The sequence below is a fragment of the Jaculus jaculus genome, chromosome 12 (genome assembly GCF_020740685.1).
Source record: "Jaculus jaculus isolate mJacJac1 chromosome 12, mJacJac1.mat.Y.cur, whole genome shotgun sequence".
Lineage (NCBI taxonomy): Eukaryota > Metazoa > Chordata > Mammalia > Rodentia > Dipodidae > Jaculus > Jaculus jaculus.
The window spans coordinates 87,371,298-87,393,656 of record NC_059113.1 but is presented as its reverse complement, the minus strand read 5'-3'; the positions used below and the strand labels follow the sequence as shown (position 1 = coordinate 87,393,656).

Sequence of the window (22,359 nt, the reverse complement as noted above, 5' to 3'; positions counted from 1 at the left end):
GGTTAAAATCAGGTATGGTGATACCACCAGCCTTATTTTTGTTGCTCAGTATTATTTTAGATATTCGAGGTTTTTTTGTGATTCCAGATGAATTTTTGGATTGTTTTTTCTATTTCCATGAAGAATGCTTTTAGAATTTTGATAGGGATTGCATTAAATGTGTAGATTGCTTTTGGTAAGATTGCCATTTTCACAATATTGATTCTTCCAATCCAGGAACAGGGGATGTTTCTCCACTTTCTAGTGTCTTCTGCAATTTCTCGCTTGAGTGTTTTAAAGTTCTCATTGTAGAGATCCTTTACTTCTTTGGTTAGGTTTATTCCAAGGTACTTTATTTATTTATTTTTTTTTTGATACAATTGTGAATGGGAGTGATTCTCTGATTTCATCCTCTGTGTGTTTGTTGTTAGCATATATAGAAGCTACTGATTTCTGTGTATTTATTTTGTATCCTGCTACATGGCTGTAGGTTTTGATCAGCTCTAACAGTTTGCTAGTAGAGTCTTTAGGGTCCTTTATGTATAGAATCTTGTCATCTGCAAATAATGATAACTTGACCTCTTCCTTTCCAATTTGTATCCCTTTTAAGTGTGTCTCTTGCCTTATTGCTATGGCTAAGACTTCCAAAACTATACTAAGTAAAAGTGGGGACAGTGGACACCCTTGTCTTGTTCCTGATTTTAGTGGAAAAGCTTCCAGTTTTTCCCCATTTAGTAATATGTTGGCTGTAGGCTTGTCATAAATAGCTTTTATTATATTGAGATATGTTCCTTCTATTCCCAGTCTCTGTAGGACTTTTATGAAGGGATGTTGGATTTTGTCAAATGCTTTCTCTGCATCCAATGAGATGATCATGTGATTTTTGTCCTTCAACCCGTTTGTATAATGTATTACATTTATAGATTTGCGTGTATTGAACCATCCCCGCATCTCTGGGATAAAGCCTACTTGGTCAGGGTGAATGATCTTTTTGATATACTCTTGTATATTTTTTCTTATTTTTCCAGTCCTTTTAAAATTTTTAAAAATATATGTTTATTTGCAAACACTGAGGGAAAGAGAAGGAGAGACACAGAGAGAATAGGCCTTCTACTGTTGCAAACTCCAGAGGCACGTCCCACTTTGTGCATCTGGCTTTACAAGGGTACTGGGGAATCAAACCCAAGCTCTCAGGCATTGCAAGTAAATGCCTTAGCAGCTAAGCTATCTCTCCAGCCCTAAATTGTTCCACTTTCTACTAATATTGTATCTGTCCAAAATATAATCCAGAACCTAAGAACAGACTATGAAGAGAGACTCACCCAAAACCACGTGAAGTGGCGCATGCTTGTGATTCGAACATTTGGGAGACAGTTCAAGGCCAGCCTGAGCAACATAGATCCTGTCTCACCCACCCCTCCACCACCCAAAATAGAAAACTCAGCTGTTTCAAGCTTTCTGTGGCATCTAGGAAATGACTCATTCTTTGAAAATTCCCTTTCATTACCTATCATTGCAAGCCTTGGAAGTATAATTCTTATTGTTGCTGGAGGATCCTTACAATATGTCTTCAAAATTAATATTATCTTTGTTCATAACCAGAGTCAGTTGGCGGTCATCTGAGGTAAGCCAATTTATCTCTGACCCTAGATACTTGTTTTCTCAACCAGACCAGAAAAATGCCAAGGATGTGCTCAAGGGCAGCATTACCAATTATGTGACCAACAGCTAGGAAGCTGTCTGGGGCCTTGTGCCTGCTATACAAAAACGAATGTTAACCGGGTGTAGTGGCACACGCTTTTAATCCCAGCACTCGGGAGACAGAGGTAGGATCGCCATGAGTTCGAGGCCACCCTAAGACTACCTAGTGAATTCCAGGTCAGCCTGGAAAAACAAACAACAAAAAAGCGACTATTAAAATTCACTGGCATTCAGGAGATCTTCCTGAAGCAGTTGAAAATCCAGTAAACTGAAAACCAGAAAGCATGTTCTCTCTTGGGAAATGTTTATTTTATTAATATTATTTTGTTTTCAAGGTAGGATCTCACTCTAGCCCAGGAACTCACTCTATAGTCCCAGGCTGGCCTCAAACTCACAGTGATCCTCCTTCCTCTGTCTCTCAGTGATTTATTTATTTATGTGCAAGTAGAGAGAGAGAATGAGCATGCTAGGGCCTTTTGCCAGTGCAAACAATTCCAGTGCATGTGCCCCTTTGTACATCTGGTTTTATATGGGTAATGGAGAATCGAACCTTTGCAGTCAGGTTTTGCAATCAAGTGCCCTTAACCACTGAATCATCTCCTCAGTCATGGGAATTTTTTTTTTTTTTTTTGTAAACTTGTTTGGTTGTTGCTATTGCTTTCTTTTTCTTTTTCTAATTTTTTTTTTAAGTTGCTGTTGTTTTTGAGGTAGTGTCTTGTTCTAGTCCAGGCTGACCTGGAATTCACTATGTAGTCTCAGGGTGGCCTTGAACTCATGGCAATCCTCCTACTTCTGCCTCCCAACTGCTGAAATTAAAGGTGTGTGCCACCATTCCTGGCTTTTCTAAACTTTTTGTTTGTTTGTTTGTTTTTCGAGGTAGGGTCCTACCCTAGCTCAGGCTGACCTGGAATTCACTATGTCTTTCTCAGGCTGGCCTCGAACTCCCAGTGATCCTCCTACCTCTGCCTTCCAAGTGCCGGGATTAAAGACGTGCACCACAACGCCCACCTCAGTTTTTCTAAACTTTTTCATTGACAGCTTCCATAAGTATAGACAATAAACCATAATAACTCCCTCCATCCCCACTCTCCCTCTCTCAAATCCATCCTCTCTCTCTCTTCTTTCCAATTAGTATCTCTTCTGTTTTGATGTTATTATCTTTCCAGGAAATGTTCCTTTAAGATGTGAATGGAGGGCTGGAGAGATGGCTTAGAGATCAAGGAGCTTGCTGGCAAAGTGGAAGGACCTAGGTTTTATTTCCCAGTACCCACGTAGAGCCAGATGCACAAGGCAGGGAATGTATCTGAGTTCATTTGCAATGACTAGGGACCCATATGTACCCATCCTCTCTCTTTCCCTCCCTTTTTCTTTCTTTCTCTCTCTCTCTCTCTCTCAAATAAATAAAAATAAAATAAAATAAATGATGTGAATGGAAAGACTCATGACCCCTTGGAGCAGAAAAGTAGAAAAATCCCTTCACCCTGGGAAGTGAGTCTTTAAGAAAACAATCTAGAGGAGTGGCTCAGTGTCACAGTTCTGTATCCCCCAGCTGGGATGGACACACGCGGCCTTGAGGCCACAGCTATATGGGAAGGCCATGGTGAATAGACCCGTCTAGCCCCTCCATGTGCCGAGCTGAGAGGCAGCAGAGGGCAGCAGGGAGACCTGAGCTTGAACCTAGGATGGGAGTCAGAGTGAGGCTCTGCCCCTCCACAGCGGTTGTGGAGCAATTCCTAGGAATTGCCCCCTCCCTGCTCCCTCCTCCAAGGAGGAAGAGGGGTCTTGAGGTACAAGATCCTCAAGGCCCCTATTCAAGGTTAGAGAGACAGTGCACAAGCTGACTGTCCGAAAGCTGAGCTGTTGCCTGCACATGAGCTCCAGGGAAAGAGAGAGATGGTGTAGGCACACATGTGCCCCTTTGTGCTTCTGGCTTTACCTGGGTACCAGGTAATTGAACCTGCACCAGCCCAGGCCTGTAGGCTTTGTAAGCAAGCATCTTTAACTGATGAGCTATCTCCCAGCTAATGGGGGATATAACTTTTGTGAGACTTTACCCATGCTGGGATGGGCTTTTCTGTGATGCAACTGCCTGTGAGTCTCCCCGCTCCTGTGCTCGCTAAGCAATCCCAATAATCTCACCGGTTCGCCACCCTGGAGTTTGGTGCACTGGTACTTGTGTGCTCTGTGTGGGGTAAATAGATGTTGGTTCACATCTCACCAGGAAAAGTTCACACAACAGCCAAGCATATGTTATCACTACTGTGCATCAGCACTGCTACTCTTTTCAAGGGAGGGTCTCAGTCCAGTTCAGGCTAACGTGGCACTCATTTTGTAGTCCCAGGCTGGACTTTAACTCACAGCCATATTTTATTTTTTTCTTTAATAATTTATTAAAGAGAGGGGGAGAAAGAGAGAAGGGGAGAGAGAGAGAAGAGAGTGAGAAAGAGAGAGAGGGAGAGAATGGGCTCACCAGGGCCTCCAGCCACTGCAAACGAACTGCAGACACATGCGCCACCTTGTGCTTATATGTGCCTTGGGGAACTCAACCTAGGTCCTTTGGCTTTGCAGGCAAGTGCCTTAACTGCTAAGCCATCCACCGTTCCCCTCCCCCAGCCCTAGTATCTCATTTTTACTAACTTATTTGAGAGAGAAAGAGAGAGAGAGAGACTGATAGATGAAGAATGGGTGTGCCAGGGCCTCTAGCCACTGCAAACAAACTCCAGACCCATCTGGCTTACGTGGGTACTGGGGAATCGAACCCGGTTCCTTATGTGTCACAGGCATACGCCTTAACCACTAAGCCATCTCTCCAGCCCCAGATTTTAAAAAAAAAAAAAAAAAAAAAATATGGGGGCGGTTGGGGTGGGCAGAATTGAGACAGGTCACGCTGCAGAGCCCCGGCCAGCCATAAACTCAAGATCCTCCTGCCTCAGCCCGCCGTCCTAGGACTGCAGGCGCAAGCCATCCATCGGCTTTCCACGTTTAACCACCGGCCAGTTTCCCGCCTGGGTTGGCAGCCCAGCTGGGGTTGGGTAAGGGAGGCCGGTGCTGTCGACCAACCCGGCCCCACGCGCGGCGACCCCCCGGGCGCGCGAGGAGGGGCTGGGCGGAGCGACGTCGAGGCGGGGCGGCGGGGCGGCCGCGGTGCGCTCGCCCTCGCCCCGGCTCTCGCTGCGCCGTCTGCGCGGGGAGGCTGCGCTCGCCCGGCCGGCGCGATGTACCTGCGCAGGGCGGTCTCCAAGACCCTGGCGCTGCCGCGGAGGGCGCCGCCCAGCCCCGCGCCGCTCGGGAAGGACGGTGAGTGCGGCCCGCGGCCCCACCAGCCTGGGCTGGGGCGAGCGGAGAGCCCGAGCCTGTCGGGGCGGGCGCCCCCAGCTCTTGCAGGGGACTGTCCGGGGTGGCCTCTGCTTCCCCACCACGCTGCCTGGGTGCCTCTCCGCTCCCGACCCCGGCCGGCCGGTGTCTAGGGTTTCTTGCCGGTTCTATGGGGCCGACAGCAGCTGTGAGTTGATGCGGAGTTTCAAAGAACGCAGAGGGTCTAGCTGACCCGATCAGAACTTCCACTTTGCTGCTGCTGCTGCTGCTGCTGCTGCTGCTGCTGCTGCTGCTGCTGCTGCTGCTGCTTCTTCTTCTTCTTCTTCTTCTTATTCTTCTTATTATTATTATTATTATTATTATTTTGTTGTTGGTTTTCGAGGTAGGGTCTCACTCTAGCTCAGGCTGACCTGGATTTCACTATGGAGTCTGAGGGTGGTCTCGAACTCACGGCGAGCCTCCTACCTCTGCCTCCCGAGTGCTGGGATTTAAAGGCGTGCGTCACCACGCCCGGCCTTGCTTATTTTTTTTTAAATATATATTTAGATATTGTTTACTAGAGTGAGAGAATGGGCGCTCCAGAGCCCCCCACCACTGTCGACGAACTCCAAGTGCATGCACCACTTTGTGCATCTGGGTTTGTGCGGGAACTGGGGAAATCGAACCCTGGCCATCAGGCTTTGCAAGCGTCTTTAACAGCTGACCCATCTTCCCAGCACGCCCACACACATACATTTCGATTAAAAAACATTTATTTATTTATTGTTTTTTTTTGGTTTTTCGAGGTAGGGTCTCACTCTGACCCAGGCTGACCTGGAATTTACTATGTCGTCTCAGGGTGGCCTCGAACTCACGGCGACCGTCCTACCTCTGCCTCCCCAGTGGGGGATTAAAGGCGTGCGCCACCAGTACCTATACATATACATATACATATGCATATCCTGTGCTTCTTAGTGGACCACTTCGCCCCGGTGGGCCCGCGGGACCGGGCGGCGCGCAGCGCGGGGACGTACGTGCCGGAGCGCACAGCTCCCGCCGCCCTCCGAGGGCGCGGCCCGGGGCCCTGGCGGCTGCTCGCCCCCCAGGCTTTTGTCCCTGCAGTCCCCGCGGCTGTCACCGCCGCAGTTAGGGGGTGCGCAGGAAAGGGGGGCGCTCTCGGCAGGTTCCCCATCTAGGAGGTCCTGGAGCTCGCAGCGACCTTCCAGCGACCAGCCTTCAGTTTCCTCTCACTAGTGGGGGTCGCGGCTCTTAATCGCCTCTTCTCTTCGCCTCCCCCTTCCTAGGACTTCGGAGGCGCTTTAACCCTGAGCGTGGATTCGGGTGGGAGAACAAGAAGGGTGGAAAATTCCGTGACCCGTTTCAACGGCTACCCCACTTTAGTGAGGCCTGTAGTGGATGGTGAGAGGAAGATCTAGCCAGCCCCCTTTATTTTATCTTATCTTACTTTATTTTTGTTTTGTTTTAAAATGCTAGTGGGGGGAAAAAAATTGCCCTACAAGTAACAGGATATCTTCAATTCTCTCCGTCAGTTTTGCTTCCTAAAACTGCTTTTTCCCCCTTTTCTACTGAATGAGAGAAGCCTTGTATTTTAAAATGAAGATAACAAGACTGTTCAGATCAGAGGTGCTGGTCCCCTGGCCTCTGACTGCAGCCTGCATCCTCCACACGTCACAGAAAAACTGGAACTATTCTTTTTTTTATTTTTATTTTTTTAGTAGCTTTGCAAAATGTCTTCCACACCTTCGGGCAAATTCAAAGTAGTCTTGGATTCCTAAATACGCACTTAGCGATGCTGATTGCAAAGATACTGGTCTTAGTTGGCATCTAATTACTTTGGTGATACTGGGATCGAATCTACAGCCTGGCACTTGCAGAGCGAGCGCTTCCCTGGCTAGTATTTTTGTACAGTGGTGTACGTAGTCTAAGAAAACTAACTGGAAACAATGCCGTCTTCCTCTGTTGTCATTTATGAATGTCTTATTGGTACTTTATGCTTTAATAAAAAATTGTTTCAAGTATTTTTAAAATTTATTTATTTTGAGAGAGAGCACAAAAGAATGGGCACGCCAGGATCATCAGCCTAAAGAACTCCAGACACATGTGCCATCTTGTGCATCTGCCTTACATGGGTCCTTGGGAATTGAACCTGGGTCTTTTGGCTTTGCAGGCAAGTGCCTTAACTGCTAAGTCATCCCTCCAGCCTGTTTCATAATTTTTTTTGAGAGATTCTTTTTTGGGGGGTTATTTTTTTGAGGTAGGGTCTCACTCTAGCCGAGGCTGGCCTCAAACTCACAGCAATCCCTCTACCTCAGCCATTTCAGTGATAAGATTAAAGGCAGGAGCTACCATGCCTGGATGCCTGGCTTGGTATATATTGATATATACTTTTTTGTTGTTTTTTTCCCAAGGTAGGGTCTTGTTCCAGCCCAGGCTGACCTGGAATTCACTATGTAGTATCAGGGTTGCCTTAAACTCACAGCGATCCTTCTACCTCTGCTGCCCGAGTGCTGGGATTAAAGGTGTGTGTCACTACACCTAGCAATAAATATATATTTTTATTTATTTATTTGAGAGAGAAAGAGACAGAGAGAGGGAGAGAGAGAATGGGTACACCAGGGCCTCCAGCCACTGCAAACAAACTCCAGATGCATGCGATCTGGCTTACGTGGGTCCTGGAGAAACAAAGCAGGATCATTTGGCTTTGCAGGCAAAGGCCTTAACTGCTAAGCCATCTCTCCAGCCCAAGATATGTATGTATGTATGTGTATGTATGTATGTATATATATATATATATATATATATATATATATATATATATATAATTTTTAATTATTATTATTTTATTAACAACTTCCATGATTATAAAAAATACCCCATGGTAATACCCTCCCTCCCCCCACTTATCCCTTTGAAACTCCACTCTCCATCATACCCCCTCCCCATCTCAATCAGTCTCTCTCTTACTTTTGATGTCTTGATTTTTTTCCTCCCCAAGACATATGTTTTAACTATCATGAAATTTTGTTTACTTAGGCTGGAGAAATAGCTTAGCAGTTAAGGCATTTGCCTGTCAAGCCTAAGGACCCAGGTTCGATTCCTCAGTATCTACATAAGCTAGATACACAAAGTGGTGCATGCATCTGAAGTTGGTTTGCAGTGGCTAGAGGCCCTGACACACACATTCTCTCTATATATGCCTCTCTCTCTCTCTCTCTCTCTTTCAAATAAATAAATAACAAAAGAAAAAAGAAAACCAAAGCCAGATGTGCTCATATATACCTTTAATCCCAGAATTCAGGAGCCAGAGCTAAGAGGATTGCTGTGAGTTCAAGCCCAGCCTGGGACTACAGAGTGAGTTCCAGATCAGCCTGGGCTTAAGTGAGACTACCTAGTGAGGGGGAAGAAAACAGAAAAAAAAAAAAAAAAAAAAGCCAGGGGATGATGGCCCATGTTTGTAATTCCGGCATTTAAGAAGTGGAAGTAGGAGGGTCAGGAGTCCAACATAGCAAGTTCAAGGCTGTCTTGTCTCACAAACAAACAAACATAATTAAATAAATGACAAAAAGATAAAAATTTTCTATCACAGTCTCTTGGGACATATTTGTAGGGAAAAAAATTTAAGAGATGGTCATGTATATCCAACCTAAGCACATGTTAGGATTTTGCTAAGATGAAGGTCTGTACCCGATGCAGATGTCTTAATGTCAGTCCAGGAGCATTGCGGCCTTTCCCTAGCTCCTGCTTCATGCTCTCTGTCAGACCACATCAAGTTACTGGTGCACATGGGCCCTCTCTGCCTCCCTGCACTCGCCTCTGATTTATCTCACCAAGCCCTTCTCTCCTTCAGTCAGGTCGTATCTCTTCAATGGCAAGCTATTTTAGCCAAGTAGCTGCATGTTTTTCTCAACATTTTCATCTTCTTAGCAGCAATGACAGCTTTTTTCTTGCTGCGTCACAACTGTGGATAATTATTTCTGTACAAACATCCTTCTTTCTACATTGAACTGCTTGAGGCTGGGAAACATGCTTGTCTTGACCATAGTTGTCTTCTCTTTATTCATTCACTTACTTGAAAGAGAAGAGAGATAGAATGGACACATCAGGGCTTCTGGCCTCTGCAAATGAACTCCAGGTGCTACTTTGTGCTTCTAGGTCTGTGTGGATACTGAGGAATCAAACCTGGGCCAGCAAGCTTTGCTTTTAACTGCTGAGCGCTCTGCAGTTATATTTTTTTAAATTTTAAAAACTGTATTTTATTTATTGAGAGAGAGAGAGAGAGAGAGAAAGAGAGAAAAGTAGGTAGATAGAGAGAATGAGCAAACTCCAGACACATATGCCAACTTGTGCATTTGGGCTTTATGTGGGTACTGGGGTATTGAACCTGGGTCTGTAGGTTTCAAGGCTAGCACTCTTGTTTAGTGCTTTTGTTGTTTCTGCTCACATGCTGCTTAGCATGAAGGTGACAGGCTTCATCAGAATTTGCCAAATCAGATTGTGTGACTGTCGAGTAGAATTAATACCCTGCTTCTAACACCGTATTCCCTGGGGCTAAAACTCACTTGATGCTAATTGACTCCTGGTTCATAATGAGACATTTTCTGAAAAGCTATAATGAAAGTAGCTCTGCTTACGTGGTGAGAGTAACTGTGTTTGAACTTGTTTCCCTAGCATCTCTTCGCCGGATTTCATCTAATAAGTTCCCAGGCCCATCTGGATCCAGCATGATCTATTACCTGGTTGTCGGGGTCACAGTCAGTGCTGGTGGATATTATGTAAGTGTCAAGACCTGCGGTGTTCAGGAATCTGGATTTTTTTTTTCAACCTGTGGCAAAATTCAAAGCAGTGTTAAGAGCAGGACAGGGGGACTGGGGAGATAAGTCAGTGGTTAAGGTGCTTGCCTACAAAGCCAAAGGACCCAGGTTTGATTCCCCGGTACCCATGTAAAGCAGTTGTACGAAGTGCCACATTCATCTGGAGTTTGTCACTGCTGGGGGACCTGGCATGCCCATTCTCTCTATCTGTCTCTCTTGCCTCTATCTCTTTCTGCTTGCAAATAAATAAATAACATAAAAATTTAGAACCAGCCATGGTGGCGCATGCCTTTAATCCCTGCACTGGGGGAGGCAGAGGTAGGAGGATCACCGGGAGTTCAAGGCCACCCTGAGACTATATAGTGGATTTCAGGTCAGTCTGGCCTAGAGTGAAACCCTACCTTGAAAAAACAAAAACAAATTAAAAAATATTAAAGGTCAGAATAGATGGTTTAGCAGTTAAGGCTCTTGCTTGCCAAGGCTAAGGACTCATGTTTGATTCTCCAGTACCCGCAAAAGCCAGATGCAGAAGGTGGCGTATGCTTTGGAGTTCGTTTGCAGTGACTGGTCCTGGCATGCCCATTTTCTGTATCTGCCTCTTGCTCTCTGTCTCAAATAAATAAATAAAATAAAAGTTAAAAAATATATAACAGCCGGGCATGGTGGTGCATGCCTTTAATCCCAGCACTCGGGAGGCAGAGGTAGGGGGATCGCCGTGAAGTTCAAGGACACCCTGAGACTACATAGTGAATTCCAGGTCAGCCTGGGCTACAGTGAGACCCTCCCTCAGAAAAAAAAAAAAAAAAAAAACTAAAAGAAAAGAAAAGCTGTGTGCAACCATGCTAGCCTCACATCATCATCATCATCATCATCATCATCATTATTATCATTATTATTATTTGCTTTTTCAAGATAGGGTCCCAATCTAGCCTAGGCTGACTTGGAATTCACCATGTAGTCTCAGACAGGCTTCAAACTCAGAGCAATCCTCCTACCTCTGCTTCCATGCACCACCATGCCCGGCTTTATTTATTTATTTTTTTAAAAATACTTTTGTTTTGGTTTTTAAAGATAGGGTCTCACACTAGAGCATGCTGACCTGGAATTCACTCTGTATTATCAGGGTGTCCTCAAACTCTTGGCAATCCTCCTACCTCTGCCTCCCAAGTGCTGGGATTAAAGGCGTGCACCACCATGCCCAGCTAAATACTATTTTTTTTTAATTTTATTTTTATTTATTTATTTGAGAGCGACAGAGAGAGAAAGAGGGAGAGAGAGAGAGAGAGAGAGAGAGAGAGAGAATGGGCTTGCCAGGGACTCTAGCCACTGCAAATGAACTCCAGATGCATGCGCCCCTCGTGCATCTGGCTTAAATGGGTTCTGGGGGATCGAGCCTTGAACCAGGGTCCTTAGGCTTCACAGGTAAGTGCCTTAACCACTAAGCCATTTCTCTAGCTCTAAATACTTTTTAAAAAATAGTTTTTGGGTGGGGCATGGTGGCGCATGCCTTTAATCCCAGCACTCAGGAGGCAGAGATAGGGGGATGGCTGAGTTCAAGGCCAGCCTGGAACTCGAAAAAACAAATCAATCAATTAATTAAATTAAATAAATGAATGAACAAATTTCAAGTGCATGTGCCACTTTGTGCATCTGGTTTTACATGGGTACTGGGGAATTGAACCCAAGTCATTGGGTTTTGCATGCTAGCCTCTTAACTGCTGAGCCATCTCTCCAGCCCCATACATTTTTAAAAAATCAAAATAGAGCTGGAGAGATGGCTCAGTGATTAAAGGCACTCGTTTGCAAAGCCTAATGGCCCAGGTTCGATTCCCCAATACCCACATAGAGCCAGATGCACAAAGAGGTGCATGCATCTGGAGTTTGTTTACAGTGGCTAGAGGCCCTAGCACACCCATGCTCAGTATGTCTCTGCTTGCCTCTCTGTCTGTCTCTCTCAGTCCAAACAAGCAAAATAGTTAAAAAATATACAAATAGACTAGGTTAGGGATGTGGCTCAGTTGGTCTCAAGTTCTTACCTCCCATGAATGAAGCATCACTGCATAAACTGGCATTGTGACGCACGTGTGTGACCCCAGCACTTGGGAAGTAAGGCAGTAAGATCAAAAGTTGAAGGTCAGTGAGTTGGAGGCCAGCCTAGGGCATATGAGATCCTGCTTCAAACAAACAAACTACAAAAAATAACTAAAAGAAAACGGCCAGGGGGCTGGAAGGATGGCTTAGCAGTTAAGGTGCTTGCCTGCAAAGCCATAGGACCCAGGTTCGATTTCCCAAGACCCACGTTAGCCAGATGCACAAGGTGGCACATGGATCCAGAGTTCGTTTGCGATGGCTGGAGGCCCTGGAATGCCCATTGTCTCTCTCTCTCAAATAAAAAGGAATAAATAAAATTAAAAACAAAACAAAACAGCCAGGTGTGGTGGCCCACTCTCCCAGCACTTAGGAGGCAGAGGTAGGAGGATCACTGTGAGTTCAAGGCCACCCTGTGACTACAGAGTGAATTCTAGGTCAGACTGGCTTAGAGTAAGACCCTACCTAGAAAAACAAAACAAAATAAAACAAATAAATAAATAAATAAAAGAAAAATCAGGGCTGGGAGATGTCTTCTTGGGTAAAGGACTTGTCCTTCTAGGACCAGCACCTGACTTCAGATCTTCAGATCCTGGAAGCTGTAGCAGGCTTCGTAATCCTACCCACCTACAGTGAGATAGGAGGCAGAGACAGGAGAATGTTCCAGAAGCTCACAGACCAACTAGTCTGTCTGGTGAACAGAGCAAAAAATAATGAGACTCTGCAACAAAGGACATGGAAGACCAACATGCAGAGGTTGTCCTCTGATTTCCATACACACAGGCCCACACAATCACACATGAACAAACACCTAGACATATACTTGATATACAGACAGCAAAAATCAATACCAAAAATTTAATCTTTAGCCCAGCATGGTGGCACATGCCTTTAATCTCAGCACTTGAAAGGCAGTAGAAGGAAGATCGCTGTGAGTTCAAGGCCACCCTGAAACTGCATAGTGAATTTTAGGTCAGCCTGGGCTAGAGTGAGATCCTACCTTGAAAAAACAAAAAAAAAAAAGGGCTGGAGAGGTGGCTTAGTGGTTAAGCGCTTGCCTGTGAAGCCTAAGGACCCTGGTTCGAGGCTCAATTCCCCAGGACCCACGTTAACCAGATGCACAAGGGGGTGTATGCATCTGGAGTTCATTTGCAGTGGCTGGAGGCCCTGGTGCACCGATTCTCTGTCTCTCTATCTCCCTCTTTCTCTCTCTGCCTGTCACTCTCAAATAAATAAATAAAAATAAACAAAAAACATTTAAAATAATAAAAAATTAAAAATAAATAAATAAATTCAATCTTCATCCTGAACAAAACTGAATAAACATGAATTCTTTAGGAACTATCTGTATATGATTATTTGTTTATGTATGTATTTATTTGTGAGATAGAGAAAGAGACAGACAAATGGACAAGCCAGGGACAGTCTCTAGCCACTGCAAATGAACTCCAGACACATGCACCACCTTGTGTATCTGGCTCTATGTGGGCACTGGGAAATCAAACACCAGTCCTTAGGTTCTGCAGATAAGCGCCTTAAGTGCCGAGCCACCTTTTCAGCCGTGATTATATTTTGAGTTGAGTACGCTGGTCCGCAGAGATATGTATAAAGAGTTTTTTAATCATCAATAGGAGTAGTTTCACAGGGCTGTGAAGGTGACCACATCAAAAGACACATTCTAAATCTTCAGAAATATGAGACTCCGCAGACATCAGGGGACCTCAAACATGTCACTTATATGTTGTTCTCTGCCTGCGTGCCAGCTGTCACTCATACCCAGAGTCCCTTGTGTCTGCTAGAGCCCAGGGCCACTCTAGTTGTATGTAGGTCACAAAAAAAAAAAAAAGAAACTGGGACTAGCTACGTGCTTAATCTGGAGAGCTGGGAGTCTGAATTTTATTTGGACATCACAAGACCCCTAATTATGTTTATCCAGAAGCCTTTCTGGGCCTCTAATTCTGTGCAAAAAAAATCCAAACAGAGAGGCTATAAACTAGATAGACATGTCTGAGAGCCCTTTGTGTGAGCCAGTTCTCCCAGTAGGGCTGGTGGTGAGGAAGGGGATGATCATTGTGGCTGTTTTGTAAAAAGAATATTTTATTGCCGGGTGTGGGGATGCACTCTAATCCCAGGACTTGGGAGGCAAAGGTAGGAGGATCACCGTGAGTTTGTAGCCACCCTGAGATTACATAGTTAAGTTCCAGGGCAGCCTGGGCAAGACTCAACCTCAAAAACCAATATATATATAGTTGAGAGAGACAGAGAAAGAGGCAGATAGAGAGAGAATGGGCACACCAGGGCCTCTAGCTACTGCAAACAAACTCTAGGTACATACGCCACCTTGTTCATCTTGCTTGACATGAGTACTGGGCAATAGAGCTTGGGTCCTCAGGCTTCATAGGCAAGGGCCTTAACTGCTAATATATCTCTCCAATCCACTTTAAACATTTTATTTATTTATTAATTTACAAGCAGAGAGAGATAGAGAGGAGAAACAGACAGACAGAATGTGTGTGCCCGGGCCTCCTGTGCTGCAAATGAATTCCAGATGCATGCACCACTTCGTGCATCTGGCTTTACGTGAGTACTGGGGTTTGAACCCCAGGTTGTTAGGCTTTGCAGGCAAGTACCTTAACTGCTAAGCATCTCTCCAGCCCCTACTGTATCTCTTTCCATATCCGAGAGTGTGTAATTTTAGGGGGGAGGTGTCTTTTTTTGTTTGTTTTTTTAAAATTATTTATTTGAGAGAGAGAATAGGTGCACCAGGGCCTCCAGCCACTACAAAGGAACTCCAGATGCATGTGCCACCTTGTGCATCTGGCTTTACATGGATCCTGGGAAATCAAATCTGGATCCTTAGGTTTTGCAGGCAAGTGCCTTAAGAGCTGAGACATCTCTACAGCCTAGGGTGGTTTTTTTTATTTTTTATGTAGGTTCTCACTCTAGCCCAGGCTGGTCTTGAACTACTACTACCTCTGCCTCCTGAATTCTGGGTTTAAAGAAAGGTGTTAGCCACAATACCTGTTTTTTTTTTTTTTAAATGTTTTGTAGTATTTTGGGAGGTAGGTAGGGTCTTGCTGTAGCCCAGGACAATCTGGAATTCACTGTGTAGTTTTAGGGAGGCCTTGAACTCACTGCATTTCTCCTACCTTTGCCTCTCAAGTGCTGAGATTAAAGATGTGTACCACCACACCTGGCAATAGATATATATATATATATTTTTTAATTTTTTTGTTCATTTTTATTTATTTATTTGAGAGTGACAGAGAGAGAGAGAGAGAGAGAGAGAATGGACGTGCCAGGGCCTCCAGCCACTGCAAACAAACTCCAGATGCGTGCACCCCCTTGTTCATCTGGCTTAATGTGGGTCCTGGGGAATAGAGCCTAGAACCAGGGTCCTCAGACTTCACAGGCAAGTGCTTAACTGCTAAGCCATCTCTCCAGCCCGGCAATAAATTTTTAAACTTATTTTCAAGCAGAGAGAGAAAGAGAGAAAGTGGGGCACTCCAGGTCCTCCAGCTGCTGCAAATGAACTCCAGTTGCATGTGCCACTGTGCATCCAGCATCTGGCTTTCCATCTGGGCTTTGCAGGCAAGAATCTTAACTACTAAGCCATCTCTCCAACCCCTAGTCTATTTTTTATACTAGGAGATGGTTCATAATTTTCATAATATGAGGCCCTTGTGCATATTAGGCAAACGCTTTATTAATAAGCTATATCTCCAGCCCGAGAGTCGTGTAAAGTGGTAAAAATCTTTCACAACTGTGATACCAACTGTTGAATTTTTAAAATATTTAATTTTATTTATTTATTAGAGAGAGACTGGCAGATAGAGAGAACGGGCACATTAGGGCCTCTAGCCACTACAAACAAATGCAGATGCATGTGCCTTGTGCATCTGGTTTATGTGGGTGCTGGAGAATTGAACCTGGGTCCTTAGGCTTTGCAGCCAAACACCTTAACTACTAAGCCATCTCTCCAACCCACCTGTTGATATTTTACTCAGATTTCATTGGTTTTACATACATTTGTTTTTTGAGGCTGGGCTTTATGTAGTCCAAGTTGCCTTCAAACTAGCTATAACCATAGAGGATGATGACATTGATCTTCTCATCTTCCTGTCTCTACATCCCAAGTGTTGGGATTTGGGGTGTGCATCAATACACTGGCTTGACATGCATTCATTTTCTGTGTGTGTATTCTATGCAGCTTTTAAAAATTATTTTTATTTACTTGAGAGAGAGAATGGGCACACCAGGGCCTCTAGCCACTGGAAATGAATTCCAGATGCATGCATCACCTCTGGCTTACATGGATACTGCGGAATCAAACCTGAGTCCTTAGGCTTTTCAGGCAAGTTCCTTAACTGCAAAGCCATCTCTTCAGACCTGTGCAGCCTATTATAATTACACTCACTTCCCTCCTGCTCCTCTCCTACTTTCTGTCTTCTGGCAACCTCTAATCTGTTCTTAATTTCTTGCTATTTCAAGAATGTTGGGCTGGAGAGATGGCTTAGCGGTTAAGCGCTTGCCTGTGAAGCCTAAGGACCCCGGTTCGAGGCTCGGTTCCCCAGGTCCCACGTTAGCCAGATGCACAAGGGGGCGCACGCGTCTGGAGTTCGTTTGCAGAGGCTGGAAGCCCTGGCACGCCCATTCTCTCTCTCCCTGTATCTGTCTTTCTCTCTGTGTCTGTCGCTCTCAAATAAATAAATAAATAAATAAATAAATAAAATTTAAAAAAAAAAGAATGTTACACGGATGGAACTATAGGTAGGTATGTGACTTTTTTTTTTAATATGGAACACTTCACCAATTTGCATGTCATCCTTGTGCAGGGGCCATGCTAATCTTCTCTGTATCGTTCCAATTTTAGTATATGTTCTGCTGAAGTGAGCACAGTATGTGACTTTTTAAGATTAGCCTTTTGGGGCTGAAGACATAGCTCAGTGGTTAAGGTGCTTTGCCTGCAAAGCTTAACAACCTGGGTTCAATTCCCTAGTACCTGTATAAAGCCAGATGCACAAAGTAGCACATGCATCTGGAGTTTATTTGCAGTGGCTGGAGGCCCTGGTGCACCCATTCTCTCTCTCTCTTTTTTTTTTTTTTTTTTTTGAGGTAGGGTCTCACTGTAGCCCAGGCTGACCTGGAATTCACTATGTAGTCCCAGGTGTCCTCAAACTCATGGCGATCCTCCTACCTCATCCTCCCAAGTGCTGGGATTAAGGGTGTGTGCCACCATGCCTGGCTTCTCTCTCTCTTTCAAATAAGTTAATAAAATATAAACGCTGTACTCTTATCTGCAAATTAATTTTTAAAATGCTGGGCTGGAGAGATGACTCAGCAGTTAAGGCACTTGCCTACAAAGCCTCATGACTTGGGCTCAATTCCCTAGTGCCCACATAAAGCCAGATGCACAAGGTGGCACATGTATCTGGAGTTCATTTGCAGTGGATGAAGGCCCTGGCATTCATTATTTCTGTCTATGTCTTCTCTTTCTCTTTCTCTCAGCTTGCAAATAATTTAATAAAAACCTTTAATAAAAAATAATGGTAAGCATTTCTTTCAGACCTACAAGGCAGTCACATCAGAGCAAGCCAGACACACAGAACATGTCGCGGATTTGAAAGAAAAAACAAATGCAGAGTTACCTCCACTTCAAGGTAAAGTGACTTTCTTGATTATTGTGTTATTTTTATTTCATTTATTTATTTATTTATTTATTTTGTTTTTCGAGGTAGAGTCTCACTCTAGTCCAAGCTCACCTATGTCGTCTCAGGGTGACCTCCAATTCATGGTGATCCTCCTACCTCTGCCTCCTGAGTGCTGGGATCGAAGGCCTACATCACCACGCCTGGCCTGTATTGATTTTTTTTTAATTTTTTTTTGTTTATTTTTATTTATTTATTTGAGGGTGACAGAGAGACAGAGAGAGAGAATGGACACGCCAGGGCCTCCAACCACTGCAAAAGAATTCCAGATGTGTGCACCCCTTGTGCATCTGGCTAACGTGGGTCCTGGGGAATCGAGCCTTGAACCAGGGTCCTTAGGCTTCACAGGCAAGCGTTTAACCGCTAAGCTATCTCTCCAGCCCTGTATTGGTTTTTTGAGGTACCAATTCTCACTATTTTAGCCTAACAATAAACACTATTTGCTTTGGAATGGCTCCGTGTAGGAACTCATCCAGGGAGGAACCTCTCATCCAAACACCCAAAGAGTTACATGGTTTGGATGAGTGCATTTGGTAAATGAATGTGTGCTACGTGGACACTGCTGACTAGCAGTTTTGACTTTGTATGGTGACATTCCTCCCTACGCACACGTCCATTCATGCAGGCATAATTTTAGTATCTGTTGCTGTGCAGCTTGATTGGCCAATAGCCTCATTGTTTTAAGTCATAAAGCTTATCTTTTTTTTTTTTTTTTTTTTTTTTTTTTTGGTTTTTCGAGGTAGGGTCTCACTCTGGTCCAGGCTGACCTGGAATTAACTCTGTAGTCTCAGGGTGGCCTTGAACTCATGGCGATCCTCCTACCTCTGCCTCCCGAGTGCTGGGATTAAAGGCGTGCGCCACCACGCCCGGCTTTCATAAAGCTTATCTTAAAAATACATTTTATTTATTTGTTTATTTGAGAGGTAGAGCAAGGTAGAGAATGGGCACACCTCCGGCCACTGCAAACGAACTCCAGATGCATGTGCCGCCTAGTGCATCTGGCTGATGTGGGTCCTAGGGAATTGAACCTGGGTCCTTAGCTTTGCAGGCAAATGCCTTACCTGCTGAGCCATCTCTCTGGCCCCCATCAAGCTCATTTTGTTTCTGTTTTGGTGAGCACCACCCTTGTCTTTGTTCAAAGGCCAAAGACATTAGTAGAGTCAGTTGTGTACATTAAGTCCCTCAGTGAATAAATTGGCAACCGTGGGGTTAGAAACTTGACAGTTTCACTCTAATATCCATTTACATCCATTTCTGGCCTTAAGCTACTTACTGTAAACCATACTACCATACTTTTTCTTTTCTTTTTTGAGGTAGGGTCTTGCTCTAGCCCAGGATGACCTGGAATTCACTATATAATCTTAGGGTAGCCTCAAGCTCACAGCAATCCTCCTACTTATGCTTCCTGAGTGCTAGGATTAAAATTTGTGCCACCACATGTGGCAAACCATCTCCCTTCCTTCCTTTCTCTCTCCCTCTCTCTGTCTCTCTCTCTTACTCTGTTTCTTTTGAGGCAAGCCCAACAGACTGGCCTTTTTTTTTTTTTTTTTTTTTTTAATGAGAGCGAGAAAGAGGGAGATATGGGGGAAAGAATTGGCCCACCAGGGCCTCCAGCCACTGCAATTGAACTTGAGACACATGCGCCCCCTTGTGCACATGTGCAGCATTGCATGCTTGCATCACTGTGTGTCCGACTTATGTGGGACCTGGAGAGTTGAACATGCATCCTTAGGCTTCTGAGGCAAGTGCCTTAACTGCTAAGCCATCTCTCCAGCCCAAACCATACTTTTTCTATCTCTCCTTAATCCCTTTATCAATTACTGTGGTCATTACTTAGGGATATATATTAGCTGGAGTTCATTTACAGTGCTAGAGGCGCTACGGTGCCCATTCTCTCTCTCTCACACACACACACACACGTATAAAGCGATAATTAAAATATTATTATTAATTGGCAAGCAAAGAGAGAAAGAGAGAATGGGTGTGCCAGGGTCTTCTGTCACTACAAATGAATTCTAGATACATGCGCCACTTTGTGCATTTGGCTTTACATGGGTGATGGGGAATTGAGCCCCAGGCCGTCAGGTTTTGCAAGGAAGCACCTTTAACCACTGAGCAATCTCTCCAGCCTCCTCTTTATTGGTCTTTCTGGGCCTTTCACATTGTAGACTACCTAGAATATTTAATTTACTTATGTGAGAGAGGGAGAGAATGGGTGTGCCAGGGCTTTCAGCCGCTGCAAACAAACTCCAGACACATGCACCACTTTGTGCATCTGCCTTATATGGGTCCTGGGAAATCGAACCTGGGTCCCTTGGCTTTGCAGGCAAACACCTTAACCACTAAGCCATCTCTCCAGCCCTCTTATAATTTTTAAAAATAATTTTATTTATTTATTTATTTAAGAGGGACAGACAGACAAAGAGGCAGAGAGAGAGAGAATGGGCACCTCTGGGTCTCCAGCCACTGCAAATGAACTCCAGATGCCCAGATGCCTGCGCCCCCCTTGTGCATCTGGCTTATGTGGATCCTGGGGAATTGAGCCTTGAACCGGGGTCCTTAGGCTTCACAGGCAGGGGTTTAACCGCTAAGCCCTCTTATTATGTTTGTTGCTTTGTTTTTGGCGGGTGAGGAGAGGGGATGCTGGGGATTGAACCCAGAGCTTTATGAAACCGAGGCAAGTGCTCCTATCACTGAGCTTCGTCCTCAGGATGGCTTCCCTTGAAATGATTGTGCACAAAGCCACCCATGGTCGCCTGCGCCTGTAGTCCCGGCTGTTGTGAGGCAGACGCCGGGAGAAATCATTGCAGTGCCATGCTCTTCAAATTAATTCTTTCATGTCCTAACTCTTACAGGCGAGAAGGAAAGCATTGCAGAAGCTCAGGAAGCAGCTTTGGCCGCCCAAGGAGTACCTGTAGGTGAAGACGAATTGGCATGTGCTGAGGAGACCCCAGAGGCTGCAACTGAAGTTCCAGAAGGGCCTTCAGCCAGCCCAGGTGCTGAGCAGGCTGCCCCGGTGGAGGCGGCGGCGGAGGCGGCGGAGGGGAGCGGGGAGCCTGCGCCGGAGGCTTCCGACGCTGCCACGGGGGACGCCGCAGAGAACAGCTGCGAGCCCGCTGCGGAGGCTGCGGAGGCTGCGGACCGGGCTGAGGACCAGGCTGCGGACCGGGCTGAGGACCAGGCTGCGGACCGGGCTGAGGACCAGGCTGCGGACCACGCTGAGGACCAGGCTGCAGACCAGGCTGCGGACCACGCTGAGGACCAGGCTGCGGACCAGGCTGCGGACCCGTCCGTGGCCCCCAGCGATGACAAAGGTACCACCGAGATCCCGAGCTCCGAGGAATGTGCTGAGCTAGAAGAAAGCCCCCCGGCGGGCTCGGAACCATCTGCGGGGCCGGATTTGCAGGAAGAAGCCGCAGCCACCCCTGAGCAAAGCTAATCTGTCCGCAGTCCTTTCGGCAGAACTGTCCCATGTCTGATAGCAGCTTTTGTGTTTCCAGCAGCTTTGAAACACTTCTATGCCACAAAGGTTTTCGTCTATTTCCTGATAGATGTTTGGATTGAGAAGTAGGATTTTGCATGTCCCAATAGCGCTTTGCTTTCTAAGATGTTGGAATAAAGAGTTTAAGTAGTATACCTTTGAATTTTAAGTTTTACATTTTAGAAACTGAGTTGTCCGTGCACCCCGTGTTCACTTGAATTTTGCTCTTCCTTTGTCTTCGTTACATGTAAGTTTGGATTAGCGAGTTTGATTTGAACTCATCTAAATAAAAGTGGAAAATCTTCAGTGTTTCTATTCTTTTTTTGGAGGGAGGAATCTTTTTTTTTTTTTTTTTTTTTAAATAGGATCTCTTAGTACAGGCTGACTTGGAACTGTAAAACCCAGGCTGGCATCAAACTCACAATGACCCTCCTACCTCAGCCTCTGTACTGGAATTAAAGGCGTATACTACCAAGCCAACTTTTTAATTTTTATTTTATTTTCCTTTTGTTGTTTGTTTTTCAAGGTAGGGTCTTGCTCTAGCCCAGGCTATCCTGAAATTCACTCTGTACTCTCAGGCTGGCCTCTAACTCACTGTGATCCTCCTACTTCTGCCTGCCCCAGTGTTGGGACTAAAAGTGTACGCCATCACACCCAGCATCTTTTCCTTTTTAATAAGCATGTTTATTTATTTGAGAGCAAGAATGGGCACACCAGGTCCTCTTGACATTGCAAATGAACTCCAGATGCATGTGCCACTTTGGCCATCTGACTTTACCTGGGTACTGGGGAATTAAACCTGGGCTAGCAGGCTTTGCAAGTGAGTGCCATAAACTGCTGAGCCATCTCCCCAGCCCTAATTTTTTTTTCAACAGCACATCTGCTGGGCATGGTGGTACAGGAGTTGAATCCCAGCACTTGGGGAGGCAGAAGTAGGTAGGGGGATCACTGTGAGTTTGAGGCCACCCTAAGATTACACAGTGAATTCCATATCAGCCTGGGCTAGAGTGAGGCCCCACCCTGAAAGACCTAAAAAGAGAAAAAGAAAAAAAACACATCTGTGGAAAACTTTGTATAAATACCATTTCCCCATCTGCAGTACATAAGGGATTGTGCCAATATTTTCCAGGTCAGTTCCAACAGAATTAGTGAGGATTTGCACTCTGCCGGGCTCATCGTTCATGCATGCCTGCGTTCAGCAAATGTGCACTGAACATCCACAGCCTGCCAACTGCTGCTTTAAGTAGTCCTCAGCTTATGTGCTAGAGTGGGACTG

General features: G+C 45.3%; 1 protein-coding gene and 1 non-coding gene across 2 annotated transcripts; one reads left to right on the top strand and one right to left on the bottom strand.

Moving 5' to 3' along the window:
• Window positions 1-4,895: 4,895 nt before the first annotated feature.
• On the top strand, window positions 4,896-21,389 carry LOC101594937 (mitochondria localized glutamic acid rich protein). The gene is made up of 4 exons (XM_045130633.1): window positions 4,896-4,977; window positions 9,664-9,767; window positions 17,461-17,554; window positions 20,458-21,389. The coding sequence occupies exons 1-4, from the start codon at window positions 4,896-4,898 to the stop codon at window positions 21,039-21,041; spliced, it is 864 nt and encodes a 287-aa protein (XP_044986568.1). The 3' UTR covers window positions 21,042-21,389.
• On the bottom strand, window positions 16,685-16,791 carry LOC123453827. Its single transcript, XR_006633005.1, has one exon. It is a non-coding gene; the product is annotated as a U6 spliceosomal RNA (small nuclear RNA).
• Window positions 21,390-22,359: the final 970 nt, after the last annotated feature.

What these genes read in the sequence shown, in the direction of transcription:
- LOC101594937 (XM_045130633.1), top strand. Translation starts at nt 4,896, where the DNA reads ATGTACCTGCGCAGGGCGGTCTCCAAGACCCTGGCGCTGCCGCGGAGG. An exon ending in CGCGCCGCTCGGGAAGGACG is followed by an intron (nt 4,978 to 9,663) that starts GTGAGTGCGGCC and finishes TTGTTTCCCTAG; the next exon opens with CATCTCTTCGCCGGATTTCA. An exon ending in AGAGTTACCTCCACTTCAAG is followed by an intron (nt 17,555 to 20,457) that starts GTAAAGTGACTT and finishes TAACTCTTACAG; the next exon opens with GCGAGAAGGAAAGCATTGCA.